At 36.1% G+C, this 18,824-nt stretch overlaps 1 protein-coding gene across 1 annotated transcript in view; it reads left to right on the top strand.

Moving 5' to 3' along the window:
• Positions 1-4,753: 4,753 nt before the first annotated feature.
• The window catches only part of opn8a (opsin 8, group member a), a 29,785-nt gene continuing 15,714 nt past the window's right edge, over positions 4,754-18,824 (top strand). Inside the window, exon 1 of the mRNA XM_056269217.1 lies at positions 4,754-4,856. Within this exon, the coding sequence (XP_056125192.1) occupies positions 4,754-4,856 (103 nt within the window). The remainder of the gene's footprint in view (positions 4,857-18,824) is intronic.

Below are 18,824 nucleotides of genomic sequence, written 5' to 3'. Positions count from 1 at the left end.
AGACTCTTACAGCTGTGCTCTGCCCGACCTCATACATAATATGAAAGACATCTAAAACACACAGACAGATCTGGCATATATAAAAAAAAAGGTTTCACAGGATAGCCAAACAACTTGATGTCACTATGAATGCTTCTTCTGTGCAGTTCGTAATGATTCTCAGCAGGCTGGATATGATGAGTCAAAGATGCTCTTTTTGGGTCTTGTTAAATTAATTAGATATTTTAGTTATTAATGTAGGCTGAGTTGTTTATGGGACTGAAAGGAAAGGTTGTAAATCATTTAAGAAACGTCTGGGGAGCTTATGGTCTGACTTTAAAGAAAAACGCATGAAAATAACCTTGAGGGACTCGCTGGAAGAGAAACTGCATTTCTGCAAGTCAGCCTCCTCTATTTAATCATGAATACACTTAAAAGTTTGAAAAAGTTCAGATTTTTTAAATGTTTTTGAAAGAAGTAAAAGAATTCAGTAAAAAAAAAAAAAAAAAGTAATATTGTGAAATATTAATACAATTTAAAAGAACTATTTTTCTATTTGAATGTATTTTAAAATACAATTTATTCCTGTGATGTGAAGCTGAATTTTCAGCAGTCTTCAGTGTCACATGATCCTTCAAAAATCATTCAAATATGCTGATTTACTACTCAAGAAACATTTATTATTATCAATGCTGAAAGAAAAATCCATCGCAGTTTCCACAAAATTATTAAGCAGCAAAAAACTTTTTTAAACACTGAAAATAAGTATTTAATTTTTTAATAATTAAGCACAAAAATCAGCATATTAGAATGATTTCTGAAGGAAATCAAATAGTTCTTTTAAATTGTAATAATATTTCACAATATTACTGTTTTACTGGATTTTTTTTTTGTCAAATAAATGTAGTCTTGGTGAGCATAAGAGACTTCTTTCAAAAATATTTTTAAATATTCCAAACTTTTGACTAGGGTTGCAAAATTCTGGGAATTTTCAAAGATGGAAACTTTCCATGGGAATTAATGGGAATTTAAGGGAATTAACATGAATTTATGGGAATAAACAGGAATAAAGTGGGAATTTTCAAAGTTAAGGGGTTGGCTCTTCATAGGGAACTTAAATATAGTTGAGGAAAGTATATTTTAGCATAATCTTGACTAAAACAAACAGATGCCATTCAAATACACTTGAATATCCATGCCATTCCTCAATCACATGCACATAGAACACTGCTTACTGCATGGCTGTTGAGACCACACCCCCTACTGGCACTGTGCATGCCTCTATCACATGTACAGAAGCCCAAAGCACAAGACTATTGAAGGCACACATTTGAGCCTGTGGACTAAACAAAGTGAAGTAAGTTTTGATGATATTATGGGGAAATATACTTATTAAATGTTTAAATTGCAAATATCACATACAAATGTATTCATCTAGTAGCAATGCTGATAAGTTAGATGCTAAATAAGCTAGCATAACTTTATTTACCACATAAGGGAGATGCTAGCTACCTCATGTGGCTGTTTTTCTCTGCCTCCTGCAATATGTTTTCAAGATCATTCCAGTCGTTTAGCTAGCCTTACTATTTATGTATCTGTTCATGCCATTGCATTAGTATTCTTACTAGGGTTGGGCCGATGGACGATATCATCGTCCTTCGTGATGGCTGACAGACATCACGATGTTTAGCCGACATAATCATTATTTCCAGAATATAATCACAGCTTTACAGAAAATGCCACATTACAATTTACAGAGTCCACATTACAATTTAGATTGATCTGTTATCAGAGGTAACTAAGTTATGTAGGCCTATTTCAGAAATGTACAAAATCACAGTCAGCGAAAAAGGTATTCATTTAAACAATGTAATATTGATCCATTCTAATGATTAGTAAAAATTTTAGCTCAGTGAACGAACACTTTAAGAGTCTACTATTACGCTCTTAGAATCTCACTAAGTTTGAAGCTGACAGCTTTAAAATAAAACCGTGCTTAAAGAAACTGAAGGTTGTGACAGCGAGATCCAAACGTCCACAGCTGCCATAGCTCAGAATCTGTTTAGCATCGTTTAATCTGTTCCAACACCGTGCTGAACTAAGTCACAAATGCATCTACAAATCAAGCCTGGCAAAAGTCCCGGCACTCATCGGCTCTATTGATCACAACACAGGCCATATAAAAATGTTTACTGGTTAAAAGACCACAATCAATTGACTGGGGCTGTTGAGAAAAGTCTTTATGCTGTAGAACAGTAAAGGTAAATACTTGATCAACTGAGGTTTGTGTGTTTACAACTGTGCAAGACCATATCACTGAAGACCTGAATCTCTTATTCAATGTTATAGAGCAGAGAGCCATGGACAAAAAAAATGCAATTCAAAGCCACAGTCCAGTGACTCAAAGTCTTGCAAATGATTAAAATTGTGCTTTCATTGAGTTGTAACACTGACTAATCACAAAGATTCTTTAGTTTCTTCATGGACCTTGGCTGAGCCATTCAAAGCAAATTCATAATGCCTAGATATTTCTGGGAAATGAGACCTGTACCAAAATCTATTGAGCTGCCTCGCTGACATTCCTCTTGCCTCATCTGCCATCAGGCCATCTAAATCCAAATTTTTATATAATTTTGAGAGCCTGATCACAAAAGCAAAAGTCTCACCATTAAAAGCAAGCCATGTCCCAAGCACACAATGATAATGGTCTCATTATAATTTTAAGTAGCTTATTTGACAGAATTGTGCTGTGCATATATCATATATCGTCTATGAATGTCCCCACAAAAAATGAAAACACAACATATGTGTGTGTGTGTGTGTGTGCACATGCATATTCACACACACACAGTCGCACACATCTTTAAAGAAATAGCCTATATTACATATTAATATAGCATGAAATAGGTTTTGACCAACCATCACAGGCCTGCTCCCAATTTGTGTTGTCACTTTGTTTGAGAAGAGTTTTCTAGACAACCATTAATCAAAGCAAAACACTAAATTTTACAAGAGCTGCACTTTTATCCATTTTGGCACACTAAAAGAACTTCCTGCAAGAACAGGGACAGTGAAAAAGTTGAAAACCTATTCACCACTATTCGCCATAACGGTAATTTGCTTTCAATGCCAGTGATAACGCACAGTCTGACCTCCTCAGGAAAAATTAGACATTGCCCATGAACAAAATAAAGATTTCAACCCGCTGAAAGCCATCAGGAACCACATCCAAAAAGGGCAAAATGTCCTTCAAATTATGAACATGAAAATGATAGACATGAATAACAGAGGCGAATGAAAGTGAACAAACTCAAGCCACTCTTTTGAATCTTTTAAATGAATAGATCTTTTGTGTGCATCAGTGGAATTATGATAAGATGTCGCAAACACGAATATGAATATGAATAAGGCAGATTTGATTTCTGTTGACTTAAAGGTCAGATATAAAGGTAACTGTAAGACTGTCCTTCAGTGAGAGCATGAAGAACCCTTAAAATAGCATGATGCTTTAATAGTTGGTGGTATTGATTGTTGAATACTAAAGTCACACCTCTGGAAATTACCGCTGATAATGAAGAAAAGCAGTGCTTGGAATAGAGTGTGAAAGATCAATGGTAAGGTAAAAAAAAAAAATAACAAAAATCTAGGTGCAATAAAATTCAGTGAGTGACTCTTATGGCAGGGAGCGATAACCCATGACAAACTCATGCCTATAACCCAATGATCCTACATAACTTACGGTTTCATCATCCCAAAGTCAATGGGTTTTTTGAATGGGTTTTTGATTAAATGTCTGAAATAAGGTCTGTGGTGAACACAAGCTCAAGATATTTCCATGTTTTATTCAAATACATCAGTAATACCCTACGAGTTATACGATCTTATTGTCATTATTGTTATTTTTGCATGCTCTGCATTACAGTTTCAGATTGAAGTCATTGAACAAAATGAAAACCCAGAACAAAGAACAGGGGCAAAACCCGGAGTGACCATATGGTAACATTACAACATTACGTATGCGATTTTAAGTTATGTGCCTTGAAAAAGTCACTAGCTAAAAATGGGACTAGAGAGGTTGTCGGGGACATTAAACGTCATAACACTGAACAGGTAAACTACTGTACTTGCTAGTCCACTTTCATAGCCTTTATACTCACACTCTTGCAATGTGTTATGGCGTAACTTTAGATTTTTACGTCTCGGCAAATGCATTTAGGCTTCAAAATTCAAGTAGTGTTCATTTGTCAAGATTATTTTGATGAGCAAAATGTCACATTTTCCAAAAGCCAATGAAAAAAATCTTATTGGGTTTTTGTTGAGGGAACCAAGGTATAGCTAAAATGCACTTACATAACAACGAGTTTCATGCTCATATATTCTGCAATATATAAAAGGGTGCGACAGATGCCCCTTTGTGATAAGTTTGCAATAGTGACACATCCCAGAATTCAATCTTGACACATTTCCTTTGCATTATCTTGCTATACTGAAGAATTTGATTGAAATGAGGTGGACAGTTTGGACGCTACAGACTGTCACGTTGTCACACCAGGGTGAGTTGCAATCCTAATCAACAGGATGGGTCTCTATGATTCTTATGCAAGCTCAAGTGGCACACGAGTGAATGAGTTTGTGTGGTCGTCCATGTATGAAGAGGGATTACTCTGAAAAGGTGGGGGAGAAATTAAGAGTGCGGTGCTAATGATTATGATTACAGGAGGTCAAATTGGAGTGTTTTTTCTGGCGAAATGGAGATGAAATTGAAAACCCCAGGATGTTCGCAGACAATTCAGACCGAGAAGCTGGAATGGATCGATACACCTCTAAACTGTCTCCTGCTGTTGATTATGGTGCGGGGACGTACTTGCTGGTGGTTGGTAAGCGCTGCTTTTTCATAATACTATTGAAATATACAAGGTTTTACATTTTCAATATTAATGACAACTCTCTGAATTATACCTAGGTATGTTTAATGCATGAAGAAAGTGGGTGAAAAAAAAAAGTTTCATAACCTTCTTCAAAGTTCTTTTTAAAATATTAATGATTGTCACTCGTGGAAAAAATATATATTCTGAAGGATCTGAATAATCTGCATTTAGTTTAAATGAGACTTGTAGAAATTGAATCATTCACACAAAATATATCCATTATTTAATATTTGCAGTTGTTTGATCTACTATATACATTTTTTTATCTTACATTTGACTGTGTACAAAAATTCTGTCAGTTATGATGATTTTTATATGCAAGGGATTGGCACACATATATCATTTCATTTGCTTTACCCCAGAGCCACAGTGTGATCCCACTGTTATCACTAGACTCCAGTAATTTCCTTGTTCACGATTTAGTCAGGAGGGCATTGGCATTACATTCACATTAACATTGAGGGCGCATGCCAGCAAATCACAACCTACTGTTTGACTGTCAGGCTTGATAGTCAAAGTCAAAATCAAGTTTATTTCTAGAGCACATTTAAAACAACAGAAGTTGACCGAAGTGCTATACATCCAAAGTCATAAACAAACAACAGAAATAAAATGGCAACAAGAAGACAAAAACACAGCTCTCAAACTGAAGTAAAAGCCAAAGAAAAGAAATATGTTTTAAGACTAGATTTAAAAGCGGAGAGGTGTTGGGGCCAGCCTCACAGACAATGGTAAATTATTCCATAGTTTAGGGGCCGCAACTGAAAAGGCCCGATCTCCCCTATTTTTAAAGGGTTAGTTCACCCAAAAATGAAAATTATGTCATTGATGACTCACCCTCATGTCGTTCCAAGCCCGTAAGACCTCCGTTCATCTTCGGAACACAGTTTAAGATATTTTAGATTTAGTCCGAGAGCTTTCTGTCCCTCCATTGAAAATGTATACACGATATACTGTCCTTGTCTAGAAAGGAAATAAAGACATCATCAAAGTAGTCCATGTGACATCAGTGGGTTAGTTAGAATGTTTTGAAGCATCGAAAATACATTTTGGTCCAAAAATAACAAAAACTACGACTTTATTCAGCATTGTATTGTCTTCCGGTTCTGTTGTGGATCCGCGTTCACGAGTCCGCAGTGACGCTGATGACGTAAGACGCTGCTGACGTGTATCTGGTGCGTCCGTGTATTCGGGTTCAAATAAATATGGCTGGGCAAAAAAATGCAAGTCTTCCTCTGTGTGGAAATCCTTAGACATGTTTGCGAAGATTGTTTTGTTTACAGCGTGCGTCTCCCTCAGACTGTAAACGAAGCTCGGGCGCACCAGATAACACGTCAGCAGCGTCACTGAACGCGGATTGACAACAGAACCAGAAGAGAATACAATCCTGAATAAAGTCGTAGTTTTTGTTATTTTTGGACCAAAATGTATTTTCGATGCTTCAAAACATTCTAACTAACCCACTGATGTCACATGGACTACTTTGATGATGTCTTTATTTCCTTTCTGGACAAGGACAGTATACCGTACAGTTTCAATGGAGGGACAGAAAGCTCTCGGACTAAATCTAAAATATCTTAAACTGTATTCCGAAGATGAACGAACACTTTTTAGTTCAAGTGCGAAAGAGAATTCCATTCCGGCGCGCTGTCTGGCCACACGATACTGTTGCGCGTCTTTCTGCGCGCCGTGTGTGCATCATTGGAATGGAATGAATGAATGAGTTTGTGCATCATTCAGGACATTCACATACAGAGCGTTCTCTTTAGTCTAATCGCGCATAGATGCAAAAAAAAGCTTTTGCAGTTCATATAATGTAACGAAAGTTACAATACAAGGATGATGCTGCGTTAAACTGGACAAACTTAATCGCAAGCGTTAACATTGACAGCACTTGTTGGCAGTATATACAATAAGAATCTCATTATTTGAATGTGTGAACATGAATGAAAACTTTATACCTTATCCGTCTTCTGCGCAGTTTCTTCATATTGCGTTTGTACAGAATAACACAAAATTAGTAAAATAACAAATATTGCAGTACGAAATATCTCCATGCTGAGCCTTTTTTGCACTTCCTGATTTCCCTACTTGAGAATCCTTGTCCAATGAATGGACGACCTTATCACACGTGTGGTTTTGTTTACAAATTTTGGTTCACTTGCAAAAAGAGCAGTGTGAAAGCGAACCGTACCAAAAAAATAAAAATTATTATTATTATTTGGTCCGGACCAAAGCAAGTGAACTATCGGACTTTCCTGGTGTGAATACACCCTTAATGTCTGTGATGCAGTCCAACAATAATTTTAAAGAGCTGTTCAAATAAATGCCGTTCTAGTGAACTTCCTATTCATATCCAATGAATCCTTAAAAAAAAGTATTTCGACAAAAATTAAGCAACAACTGTTTTAATAATTGACATTGATAATAATAAATGTTTCTTGAGCAGCAAATCAGCATATTATGATTTCTGAATGATGATCATGTGTCACTGAAGACTAGGAGTAATGATGCTGAAAATTCAGCTTTGAGAGACTGCTTTTAATTTACTTTTTAAAATATGTTAACTGTTATTTTAAATAATAAATTTAACCAAAACAAATGAAATAATACTGTAATACTAATTTTACAATATTACTGTTTTTACTGTGTTTTGATTAAGTAAATTGGTGAACATGAGAGACTTGTTTAAAAAAAACATTTAAAATATATATATATTTAATTCACAGATTTCTTGATAACTTTATTAACTAGCTGGTCATCATAGCTGATGCAAGTTAGTGCTTGGATCAGGAACAGGTTTCCATCTGATTATACAAGCTTAAGGTGGTCAAGCTGGTTAAAGGAACATGGTAGCCGGTAAACCAGCTTGGAGCAGCTAATGACCACCACATACAAGAACAAACCCAGTTTGATCCAAAACATCCATGCATACTTAACTTACTAATTAAATGTTGTTTATGATATTATTACACAATATTGCTTGTAAATTTTGCAGACAGTAAATGATGACTGGATTTGATGCTTAACAAGCTGCAATTAATTAGAAATCAAACTAGATCTCAGACCAACTAGATGAAGAATGCAAAGTTCAATTCTGAATATGTTTAGCCATGATTTCTTTCTTAGATCGGTATAAGCCTCAAGCACAGATTGATCACTCATTAAGCTACATGAAATGATCATTGTTCAATCCCTTTCAGGTCGCATTCAGATAATTTTTTATCCATTAAATCTAGATGGAGATTATGTAATTGGTATATTAAGTCATTCACCATTTTTAGCCACAATGTACAGAGATAAATGTCTAAGTCAGAGAGCCATGGAAACCAACGTCTATTTTTATAGACCCGTGGCTTATTGTGGACAAGTTACATAAATTCCCAGGCATTTAACTGTAGCAGGTGTTCAAAACCACTACGAGGTTAATGAATCACTTGAATAATCAGAGATTAACTGAGACAGCAACCAGCACTACTGCATGCAAATAGTCGCAACATGCTCTAAAAGATGTGCTTCTCCTCTTCAAATCTTCACTCAACATATATTCACGATCACCGGCTCAATAACATAACATAACAAAGATATAATAATAATAACTATTTTGTATTATTCTCAGAGCGCTTTACATAAGCGGAAATAAGAAAACACATAAAAAAAAGACATGGTCGCAAAATACAAACAAGTATTTCGCACAAAATTACAAACCTAAAAACAAATTTAAAAATAAATATCAAGACATAGACAAAACCATAAGATACATCTCATTAACAACCACCAATATCACCTTTATCCAAATGCGTCCGTAAAATAATACGTTTTAAGGGATGATTTAAACCTTTTCAAAGATGGTACAGTCCTTATTTCGGAAGGCAAGGAGTTCCATAACTTTGGGGCAACTGAAGAGAACGCCCTATCACCCATTGTTTTCCGGTTCGTTACCGGAACGACTAAGAGACCAGCATCGGCGGAGCGAAGATTACGTGTCGGAATGTAAGGCATTAAAAGCTCGGCGAGATATTGAGGAGCGAGTCCATTCCATGCCTTGTACGTCAACATAAGAATTTTAAAATCAACGCGAAATTTAACAGGTAACCAATGCAAGGTCTCTAAAATAGGTGTTATATGATCCCTTTGTCTTGTTCTAGTCAGAATACGTCGTGCGGCAGAGTTTTGTACCCACTGAAGTTTATTCAAAATAGATTTTGATGCTCCTGCTAACAAGGCATTGCAGTAATCAATTCTTGAAAAAAACAGAGTATTAAAGGTGCCCTAGAATGTTTTTTTATTTTTATTTTATAATGTTTCCTGGGTTACCCTTATAATGTTAGTATGTTTTTTAGATAAAAAATATTCATAATTTAGAAATAAATGGCATTTTTCCTAGCCTGCTTTTAGCCTCTGATTTGAACACTCTGTTTGAAGGGGCGTGTCTGCTGTGGGATTCAGTGTAACCGCGGCCACTGCTGTGATTGGCTGACATGCTTGCATATGAAATAGCAACGCATTACATGTGAAACTCTCTCCCGAATACTTTTACTACTGCTATTATACGTTTTTACTATAACAGCTATCGAGATTAACGAATCGTGAGATGTTTTTAAAGTATTTAGATCTATTCCCATCACATAAAATGTTGCCGTGATGAGCATTGAGCAGATGACAGTGTTGATCGCGAGAATGAAGATCTTATCATTGCAAAGCAGTTTCTGCACTCTCTCTGCTTTCACCAATGCAAACACGATGATGTAAATACAGTAAGAGCTTCGTTGTGCAGTAACGTGCGTCATTGATTTCATAACGAGTTTGGCAAGTGTCCAGATAAACTCGCGCTGTGTGGAAAGATTGTTCTTTGATCGCTTTCTGTATATAATTTGTTCACAATTTAAATACGATTATTTTCATCCTACTAAAAGAAACGATGTGAAGCTGATATTTTAGTCACTGGCTTGACTTACTGATGCATAAACAGTATTGAACGATTTTGAGAGAAAGATTACCTGTCTGAACTTGAACAATTACACATCAGAAAGTGTTGCTTGGTAGCTCGATCCGAGGCCAGCTCTGTATTGGCCCAAGTTGAGGAAACACTCGGTGAAATGTTTGGAAATTTCCAGAGAAAATAAAATTAACCCATTTTTTCTTCAGAGGCTCAGATGAAGGAACTAAAAAATACTTTTGTGTTCATGTGTACATCCACACTGAGCAACTGCCATGCTTCGGCTGCGCAGTTCCGCCTGGCATTGAGGGCTGGCATTATGCAAATATTTGGAGGCGTACATATTAATGATCCCGACTATTGCGTCACAGTCGGTATTGTGTGGAGAACCGACCGTTTTTCAGGGGTGTTTTTCATAAACGTGAATTAAATGAGAACGCGAAAACAGTCCAGTTTGAGATTCACTCTATGTCATGTCCATGCACTGAACTCTTGTTATTTGACTATACCAAGGTAAATTCAATTTTGAATTATAGGTCACCTTTAATTAATTTTTCAGCTACAGGAAAAGACAGCATGGGCCGTAATCTGGATATATTTCTAAGATGAAAAAAAAAAACTTTAACAGTATTACGTACGTGAAGATCGAAAGTTAAATTAGAATCGAAAATTACTCCCAAGTTTTTTTATTTAGATTGGAACTGGATTACAGAGCCATCCACATGTAACGCTACAGGTTGCACTCTGCGTAACTGGTGAGGCGAACCAATAAGCATCACCTCGGTCTTGTCACTATTTAAACATAAAAAATTTCCAGACATCCAATTTTTAATAACTGTGATACAGTTAGAGAGATGTGATACGGCCACATTTACATCAGATTTTGAGTGAACATATATCTGGGTGTCGTCCGCATAAAAATGAAAATCAAGACCTAAAGACCTCAAGAGTTGGCCAAGAGGAAAAATATAAAGAGTGAAAAGTAAGGGACCCAAAATTGAACCCTGAGGAACACCAAATTTTACCATGGTAACCTCAGATCTGCAGCCACCTAACACAACCAATTGTTTGCGATCTGAGAAATAAGACTTAAACCAGCTCAAAGCAGAGTCAGACACACCAAAGACAGACTCATGAATAGGACCATTTTATGCTCTCTACAACATAAAATACTCTTCTCTCTCCACAATACTAATAACTGTAAAAAAAAAATCACAAAACATCTCTGTAATCTCAAATGTTTCTCCTACACCGCAATAACATCAAATGCTGACCCTTTCTTCTAAGATGTTTCTTCTGAGGAAAAAGTCCCCAGTAATCTCCAGAAGAGATCTCAACAATTTCAATCAAAGTTTGAAATCATAGATGTCAATATCATCTCATCAAATTATTCCAAGTATGCCTACATTCCTACTGTGCACCACTATGAAAGCTAAAAAAAATAAAAAATAATCACAAACTGTAATTTTAGTCTATAATTTAAAGGGGTCATATAATGGTACATGCACTTTTACAAGTTGATTGTACTGAAATGTGTGTTGGCAGTGCCTGTACACAAATATCATATAATGATAAAAATCCATCCAGTGGTTTTGTTTTAATCTCCTTATATGTTTTCCCCTGCCTCAAATCGAGCCGTTCGTTTTTGTGACGTCAATAAAACGGACGCCCCTCCCACGATTGTTGATTGACGGGAGCGTTTCAACACAGACCCGCCCTCGCACATGAGGTAGCTGTCAATCATAGTCTGCGCGGCGCGGACCGGACCGGCGCGGTCATTGTTGATGTGCCGGAGCACTGTCTATGAGCAGAATGGCGTCTAAGCCATTGTGGTGTTCTGTTCTTGGGTGTAATAACGAACACAGTCATTTTAATGTTCCTGAATCCGAACCGCTGAAGACGCAATGGCTGAGTTTTGTTTTCGAAGGGAATATTCCACACGTGCAACGTCAATGCTTTCATGTTTGCACGAATCATTTCACACACCAGACTGCTTTATAAACGAGGGTCAGTATAAAGCTGGATTTGCTAAGAAGCTTTGCTAAAAAGGATCGGTACCAGATATTCGTGTTCCTGCTGAACCTCCAGAAGAACGGAAGTGAGTGAAACGTTTTATTAAACTTTATATTAATATATTAATCTTTGCAAATCGCTAGCTGCACGCTTCACAATGAATGCGTCTAAGGTTTACACTCAGTCAGGGTACATTACGGCATGTTTTCTATGTATGACGTTCTCAATATAATTCATAATTCCACGTTTATACTGAACAACGCGTTATGGTTATTGTGTTATTGTGTTACAAACGGTGTATGCACAGAACAGAGAGGCGGGGTGAGCAAAGCTCATTATCATTTAAAGTCATATGCACTGAAACGGCGTGCTGAAAACAGAGCTGTTTTTGACCAGGTAAAATAAGTCTTTTCTTACAATACTAATGAGAATTTTTAATTAAAGTATATTACAAACTTTTAATTTAGACCCTAAAGAATCATATTAGCTTGTACAAAAATGGCATTATATGACCCCTTTAAGGATTAACACATTGTTTTTTTGTGTTGTTGCTGTGACAATGATATCATACCACTGATGCATTATTTAAAATATTATTAATTATTTAAAATGTTGGTGAATTGGGCAACACAATTTGTATATGCACTGATGATTCCATGTTAATTTACAGCAGCAACCTCAAGGGTTGTGTTATAATGATTTTTTAGCCATGTATAGCACAGCATATCTGAAAAAGAATTACAAAAACCATTAGAGGCCTCTATAAGTCCAGAAGTTAAGTGCTAACTCTAGATATCTGTTTTGATATTTATCTGCAGTTTCACTGTCTCAGGTTATGCATTGCACAAACATGAAAATCAATCTTACTCTGAGAATCAATTCATGTATAATACACCTGCAGATACATATAAAACTCTGGAAAAAAATGTACGTTTTCATACCAGAATAAAATGAAAGCGTTAAGCATTAGATCATACTGTGAAGCTGAAGAAATGCTCTTTCTATCTCATTTGAAGGTCAGAGGAATAAGGTCAATGAACATGTTTCTCCTATTCCCTCAGGGAGGGTTAGACGTACAGTACACGTGCACACAAAATAACCTTCTGTCAACACAATAGGAGTATTACAGTATATGCTCTCCGAATGTCCCTGTTTGACAAATGCAACAACTTCAAATGTTTCTATCTACAGTATAGGTAAGTGGCACTGCAGTGCATTTACATTAGATCTCTAGCAGTCCACGCAATCATTGCAGATGGCTTTGCATTTCTGACGGTAGTAAGAATGAGAGAACACGGCTGTGTCAGAAACTTATGATAGCTGCATCGCTGCTCATTCAGACAACAACTTAATATGCAGTATCTGATTAAAAACAGCCACGGCTTCAGGTCTCAAACAGGTTTCAACAGTAGGCTACTTTTTCAAAGTATAGTTCACCTAAAAATGTATATAATCATTGTTAGATAATTAGTTAATGTTAGGGATGCATGATATAGCAGTACCTTATCAATTATCTGGTGATATTGGTGTTTTTTAAATCATTATCTGTCAATATTTTATATTTATTGTGCAATGCATGCTCATTTCCTCCATTTTTACATTTAGATTACCTGTGCTGTCACCTATAATGCTCACGCATAGTTCATCTTTGAAAGTTCACTAATAATTTAAGAACACTATTAAATGTAGCAAATCTCAAAATGAATATTTTTTATACTGTGCATGACGCCTAAATTCACTTGTAGCATTTAAAATAGGGATGCACGATGATATCGGGACAACATCGGTATCGGCCGATAAAAGCTTAAAATGACCATCATCGGCATCGGCCGATATGAATATTTCTGCCGATGAGCCTTGCCGATATGGTGGCGTGTTTCCTATGCGCACGTGACGACCGTGAACGAAGCATGAGCGCCAGCAACTTAAACTTCCAACTAGGGGTGTGCGTCTCACGCGGTTTTTGATCGTGGATGATTAAAATGTCTCCACGATCTGCTTTTGAAGAAAAATCATAGTATCGTGCATTCTATCAGTTCAATTCTGGCGCCTTCATCTCAACATACTGTACAACGCGACGTACATTCACATCACATCACATCATATGTAAACGCAGAGGTAGAGTTACACTCACGGGACACTGCAATTCACAAAAGTTCATTATTTACATGTGCGTCAAAGTCTTGCTAGTTAAACATGTCATTCACGTGCTGATGCGCTGTTCTAACATGCGCTTTTCTGAGCGCGTTACACCCGACGCTCACAGGAACTAAAAGCCTGTCACAGCGCCTGCATACTGGACTAATCTTTCGAGTCTTATTGCGCTGATACTGTCAAATACACACAAGGTTTACATAAACAAAGTTGGTTATGTCTAAAGTGAAAGCATACAGAGAAAATTTGCTTGTCAAATGCGTGTATATTAGACGCGTCGAGTGCAGTTCTTAAAGAGACAGTAATAATATTCTGCCGCTTGTCCTTAAAGAGATACTGCACCCAGAAATAAACATTCTGTCATTATTTACTCACTCTAATGTTCTTCCAAACCTGTATTCATTTCTTTCTTGTGCTTAAATATACTATGTAAGTCACTGAAGTACAGCAACTGTTTGGTTAGCCACATTCTTCCAAATAACTTTTATTTTCAACAGAAGAAAGAAACTTGAGAGCGTAAATGATGACAATTAAAATTTTTGGGAGAACTATCCCTTTAATGTTAATAAAACAACAAAACACAGAGGAAATCACTCACTGCTCTTGACTGAGAACTTTAATAAGCTTTTTTTGCACTTAAAAAAAATACAAATATATCGGTATCGGGCAAAATTAGTTTGAAAATATCGGCATATCGAATATCGGCCAAAATCCAATATCGTGCATCTCTAATTTAAACATTTGATTTTAGTTTTTAGTGTTTCATTTTTAATATATTTAGTAAAAAACAGTACAGAATTTTTAATATTGGACACTTTTGCACTCAGTTATCAGCAATAACATTAAGATTATTATCATGCATCCTTATCGAAATGTAATTAATATTATATATAGATATCACTTTCATGGACCTTTGGTTAAAAAGATCTAGAGCAAAATCAATTTCAGTGTCAGTGATTGTATATTATTTCTAGAAATAAACTGGGGGGGGGGTGGGATATATATTGAATATTTTTACTCAGAAATTGCCCAATTTCACAAATAATTACAAAGAAACGGCAAGTAGAAGGACTGAAATGGTATTTTCTTGTAAAATGTACTCCAATAATCTGTTGTTGTATTTAACTTCGAAAAATCTTTTTTTACAGTGCATCTAGGTAAAGACCCATACTTGGTCCCACTTTATATTAAGTGGCCCTAATACCTGTGAACTTACATGGTTACTAGATATGTACTTAGTATGTAACTACAGTGTAAATACACATTGGTACATAGTATTTACAACTGTAATATTTGTGTAACTACACATATGTAACAACCCACGGAAAGGTATGTGTAAGTACAAATGTGTAACAGGACATTGGTAACAACACTTTTTCCACTACAGTAAGTACACATGTGTAACAGGCATTATGTAACTACATTTTGTAACAACAATATGTATTCACACAAGTTGTTCCACTTCCACACGCAGTCTTCCATACTGTAGTTACCAGTTAAGAACACACTGAAACCATGATGATTCCTATGTGTATACCATGTATTTACTATATGACCGGCAGGACTTATGTTGAATTACAGCTAAGGTTTTCCCTTGTGGTACCAGTGTACATACATGGTAACTCCTCAGGAACTCTGCACTTGATACAATGTGTTAAACTGTCATAACTTACATGTATTATGCAAAACCCAAACCTCTGTGCAAATGTACTAACAGTGTACTTACATGGTAACTCCTCAGGAACTGTCCACTTAATATAAAGTGTAAAATGGTCATAACTTACTGTGTATTATGCAAAACACAAACCTCTGTGCAAATGTACTAACAGTGTACTAACATGGTAACTCCTCAGGAACTGTCCACTTAATATAAAGTGTAAAACGGTCATAACTTACTGTGTATTATGCAAAACCCAAACCTCTGTGCAACTGTACTAACAGTGTACTAACATGGTAACTCCTCAGGAACTGTCCACTTAATATAAAGTGTAAAATGGTCATAATTTACTGTGTATTATGCAAAACCCAAACATCTGTGCAACTGTACTAACAGTGTTCTTACATGGTAACTCCTCAGGAACTGTCCACTTAATATAAAGTGTAAAATGGTCATAACTTACTGTGTATTATGCAAAACCCAAACCTCTGTGCAACTGTACTAACAGTGTACTAACATGGTAACTCCTCAGGAACTGTCCACTTAATATAAAGTGTAAAATGGTCATAATTTACTGTGTATTATGCAAAACCCAAACATCTGTGCAACTGTACTAACAGTGTACTTACATGGTAACTCCTCAGGAACTGTCCACTTAATATAAAGTGTAAAATGGTCATAACTTACTGTGTATTATGCAAAACCCAAACATCTGTGCAACTGTACTAACAGTGTACTAACATGGCAACTCCTCAGGAACTGTCCACTTAATATAAAGTGTAAAATGATCATAACTTACTGTGTATTATGCAAAACCCAACCTCTGTGCAACACTGTATTAACAGTGTACTTACATGGTAACTCCTCAGGAACTGTCCACTTAATATAAAGTGTAAAATGGTCATAATTTACTGTGTATTATGCAAAACCCAAACATCTGTGCAACTGTACTAACAGTGTTCTTACATGGTAACTCCTCAGGAACTGTCCACTTAATATAAAGTGTAAAATGGTCATAACTTACTGTGTATTAAAACCCAAACCTCTGTGCAACTGTACTAACAGTGTACTAACATGGCAACTCCTCAGGAACTGTCCACTTAATATAAAGTGTAAAATGGTCATAATTTACTGTGTATTATGCAAAACCCAAACATCTGTGCAACTGTACTAACAGTGTACTAACATGGTAACTCCTCAGGAACTGTCCACTTAATATAAAGTGTAAAATGGTCATAACTTACTGTGTATTATGCAAAACCCAAACATCTGTGCAACTGTACTAACAGTGTACTAACATGGCAACTCCTCAGGAACTGTCCACTTAATATAAAGTGTAAAATGGTCATAACTTACTGTGTATTATGCAAAACCCAAACATCTGTGCAACTGTACTAACAGTGTACTAACATGGCAACTCCTCAGGAACTGTCCACTTAATATAAAGTGTAAAATGGTCATAACTTACTGTGTATTATGCAAAACCCAACCTCTGTGCAACACTGTATTAACAGTGTACTTACATGGTAACTCCTCAGGAACTGTCCACTTAATATAAAGTGTAAAACGGTCATAACAGACCATCTCAGCAAACCCAAACCTCTCATAGTTTTATTAACAATAACATTAAAATATATTTTGAGCCACTAATCCTACTCATACCCCTAAACCTACCCATAACCATTCCTTAAAACTACGTAGGCTACACTTATGAAGAAAATAAAAACATAACAGACAGACAAGTAACGTTAACGTTATAAATTTCACAATAATTCGTTTATTGCGAAAATGTCAAAACCGGTACCAAAAGTCGTTCACATGATGATGCGTTGCAGCCGCAGTCCTCTCTTGCAGTATTATGATAGTTGGGTATGAGGTACAGATCAGAATATCAATTATTAATCCATGAAAATGTTAATCGGGTTTCGGTTCACTGCACTCTGTGAAGGCGCGCGCGCTTCTCCATTTCAAATGTACAACACCGACTGAAACACGGCATGTCGCAATCTGTGACGAAGCAGGCGAGAGCCAATGAGCGTTTGATATCACGGCCGTAAAACATGTCGTAACGCTTCAAGAAGGCACATTTTTTTTATTTGAATTCATCACCAGCGCGCCTGAGCGCGGGATTTGACGTTGGCGGTCGCTGCTGAGAAATGGAGATGAAGATCATAAAGGGCTGAATTTGGATCTGTTTCTTGCAAACAACGTATGGATTCTAAAGATTTGGATTATATCAGGCTAATACAATTTTTGTTTTTTTGTGAATTTATGTTGTGTTTTATTGGAGGAAACGCTTTTTGTGTCTCACGGTAAATAAACTAAATACTACAAAATGGTTAAACGATTAAACAAGGTATTTTTAAAGTTTTAAAGTGTAGGCTATTCTTGTTTATTGTTTACAGACACTGGAATTTACTGTAAAGGCAAATAGGTCACCACAATGGCAAATCAAAAAATCTAAATTAAAGAATAAATCTTTAAAAGTGCTATGCCGTAATATCCCAGAATCTATCAAAGCATAACTATAACATTTATATTTCAGAGTTTACTATCCACTACGTAACCTTGTGTTTTGCATTTACTGTGGTACACAACAATGACCCTAACAATTACACTTTATATTAAGTGGACAGTTCCTGAGGAGTTACCATGTAAGAACACTGTTAGTACAGTTGCACAGAGGTTTGGGTTTTGCATAATACACAGTAAGTTATGACCATTTTACACTTTATATTAAGTGGACAGTTCCTGAGGAGTTACCATGTTAGTACACTGTTAGTACAGTTGCACAGATGTTTGGGTTTTGCATAATACACAGTAAGTTATGATCATTTTACACTTTATATTAAGTGGACAGTTCCTGAGGAGTTACCATGTTAGTACACTGTTAGTACAGTTGCACAGAGGTTTGGGTTTTGCATAAAACACAGTAAGTTATGACCATTTTACACTTTATATTAAGTGGACAGTTCCTGAGGAGTTACCATGTAAGTACACTGTTAATACAGTGTTGCACATAGGTTTGGGTTTTGCATAATACACAGTAAGTTATGATCATTTTACACTTTATATTAAGTGGACAGTTCCTGAGGAGTTACCATGTTAGTACAGTTGCACAGAGGTTTGGGTTTTGCATAATACACAGTAAGTT

Source organism: Rhinichthys klamathensis, unplaced genomic scaffold (assembly GCF_029890125.1).
Source record: "Rhinichthys klamathensis goyatoka isolate OS25496 unplaced genomic scaffold, OSU_Roscu_1.1 h1tg000281l_1, whole genome shotgun sequence".
In the NCBI taxonomy this organism is placed as follows: domain Eukaryota; kingdom Metazoa; phylum Chordata; class Actinopteri; order Cypriniformes; family Leuciscidae; genus Rhinichthys; species Rhinichthys klamathensis.
The sequence above is the reverse complement of the archived record's forward strand: the minus strand, read 5'-3'. Positions and strand labels throughout refer to the sequence as shown.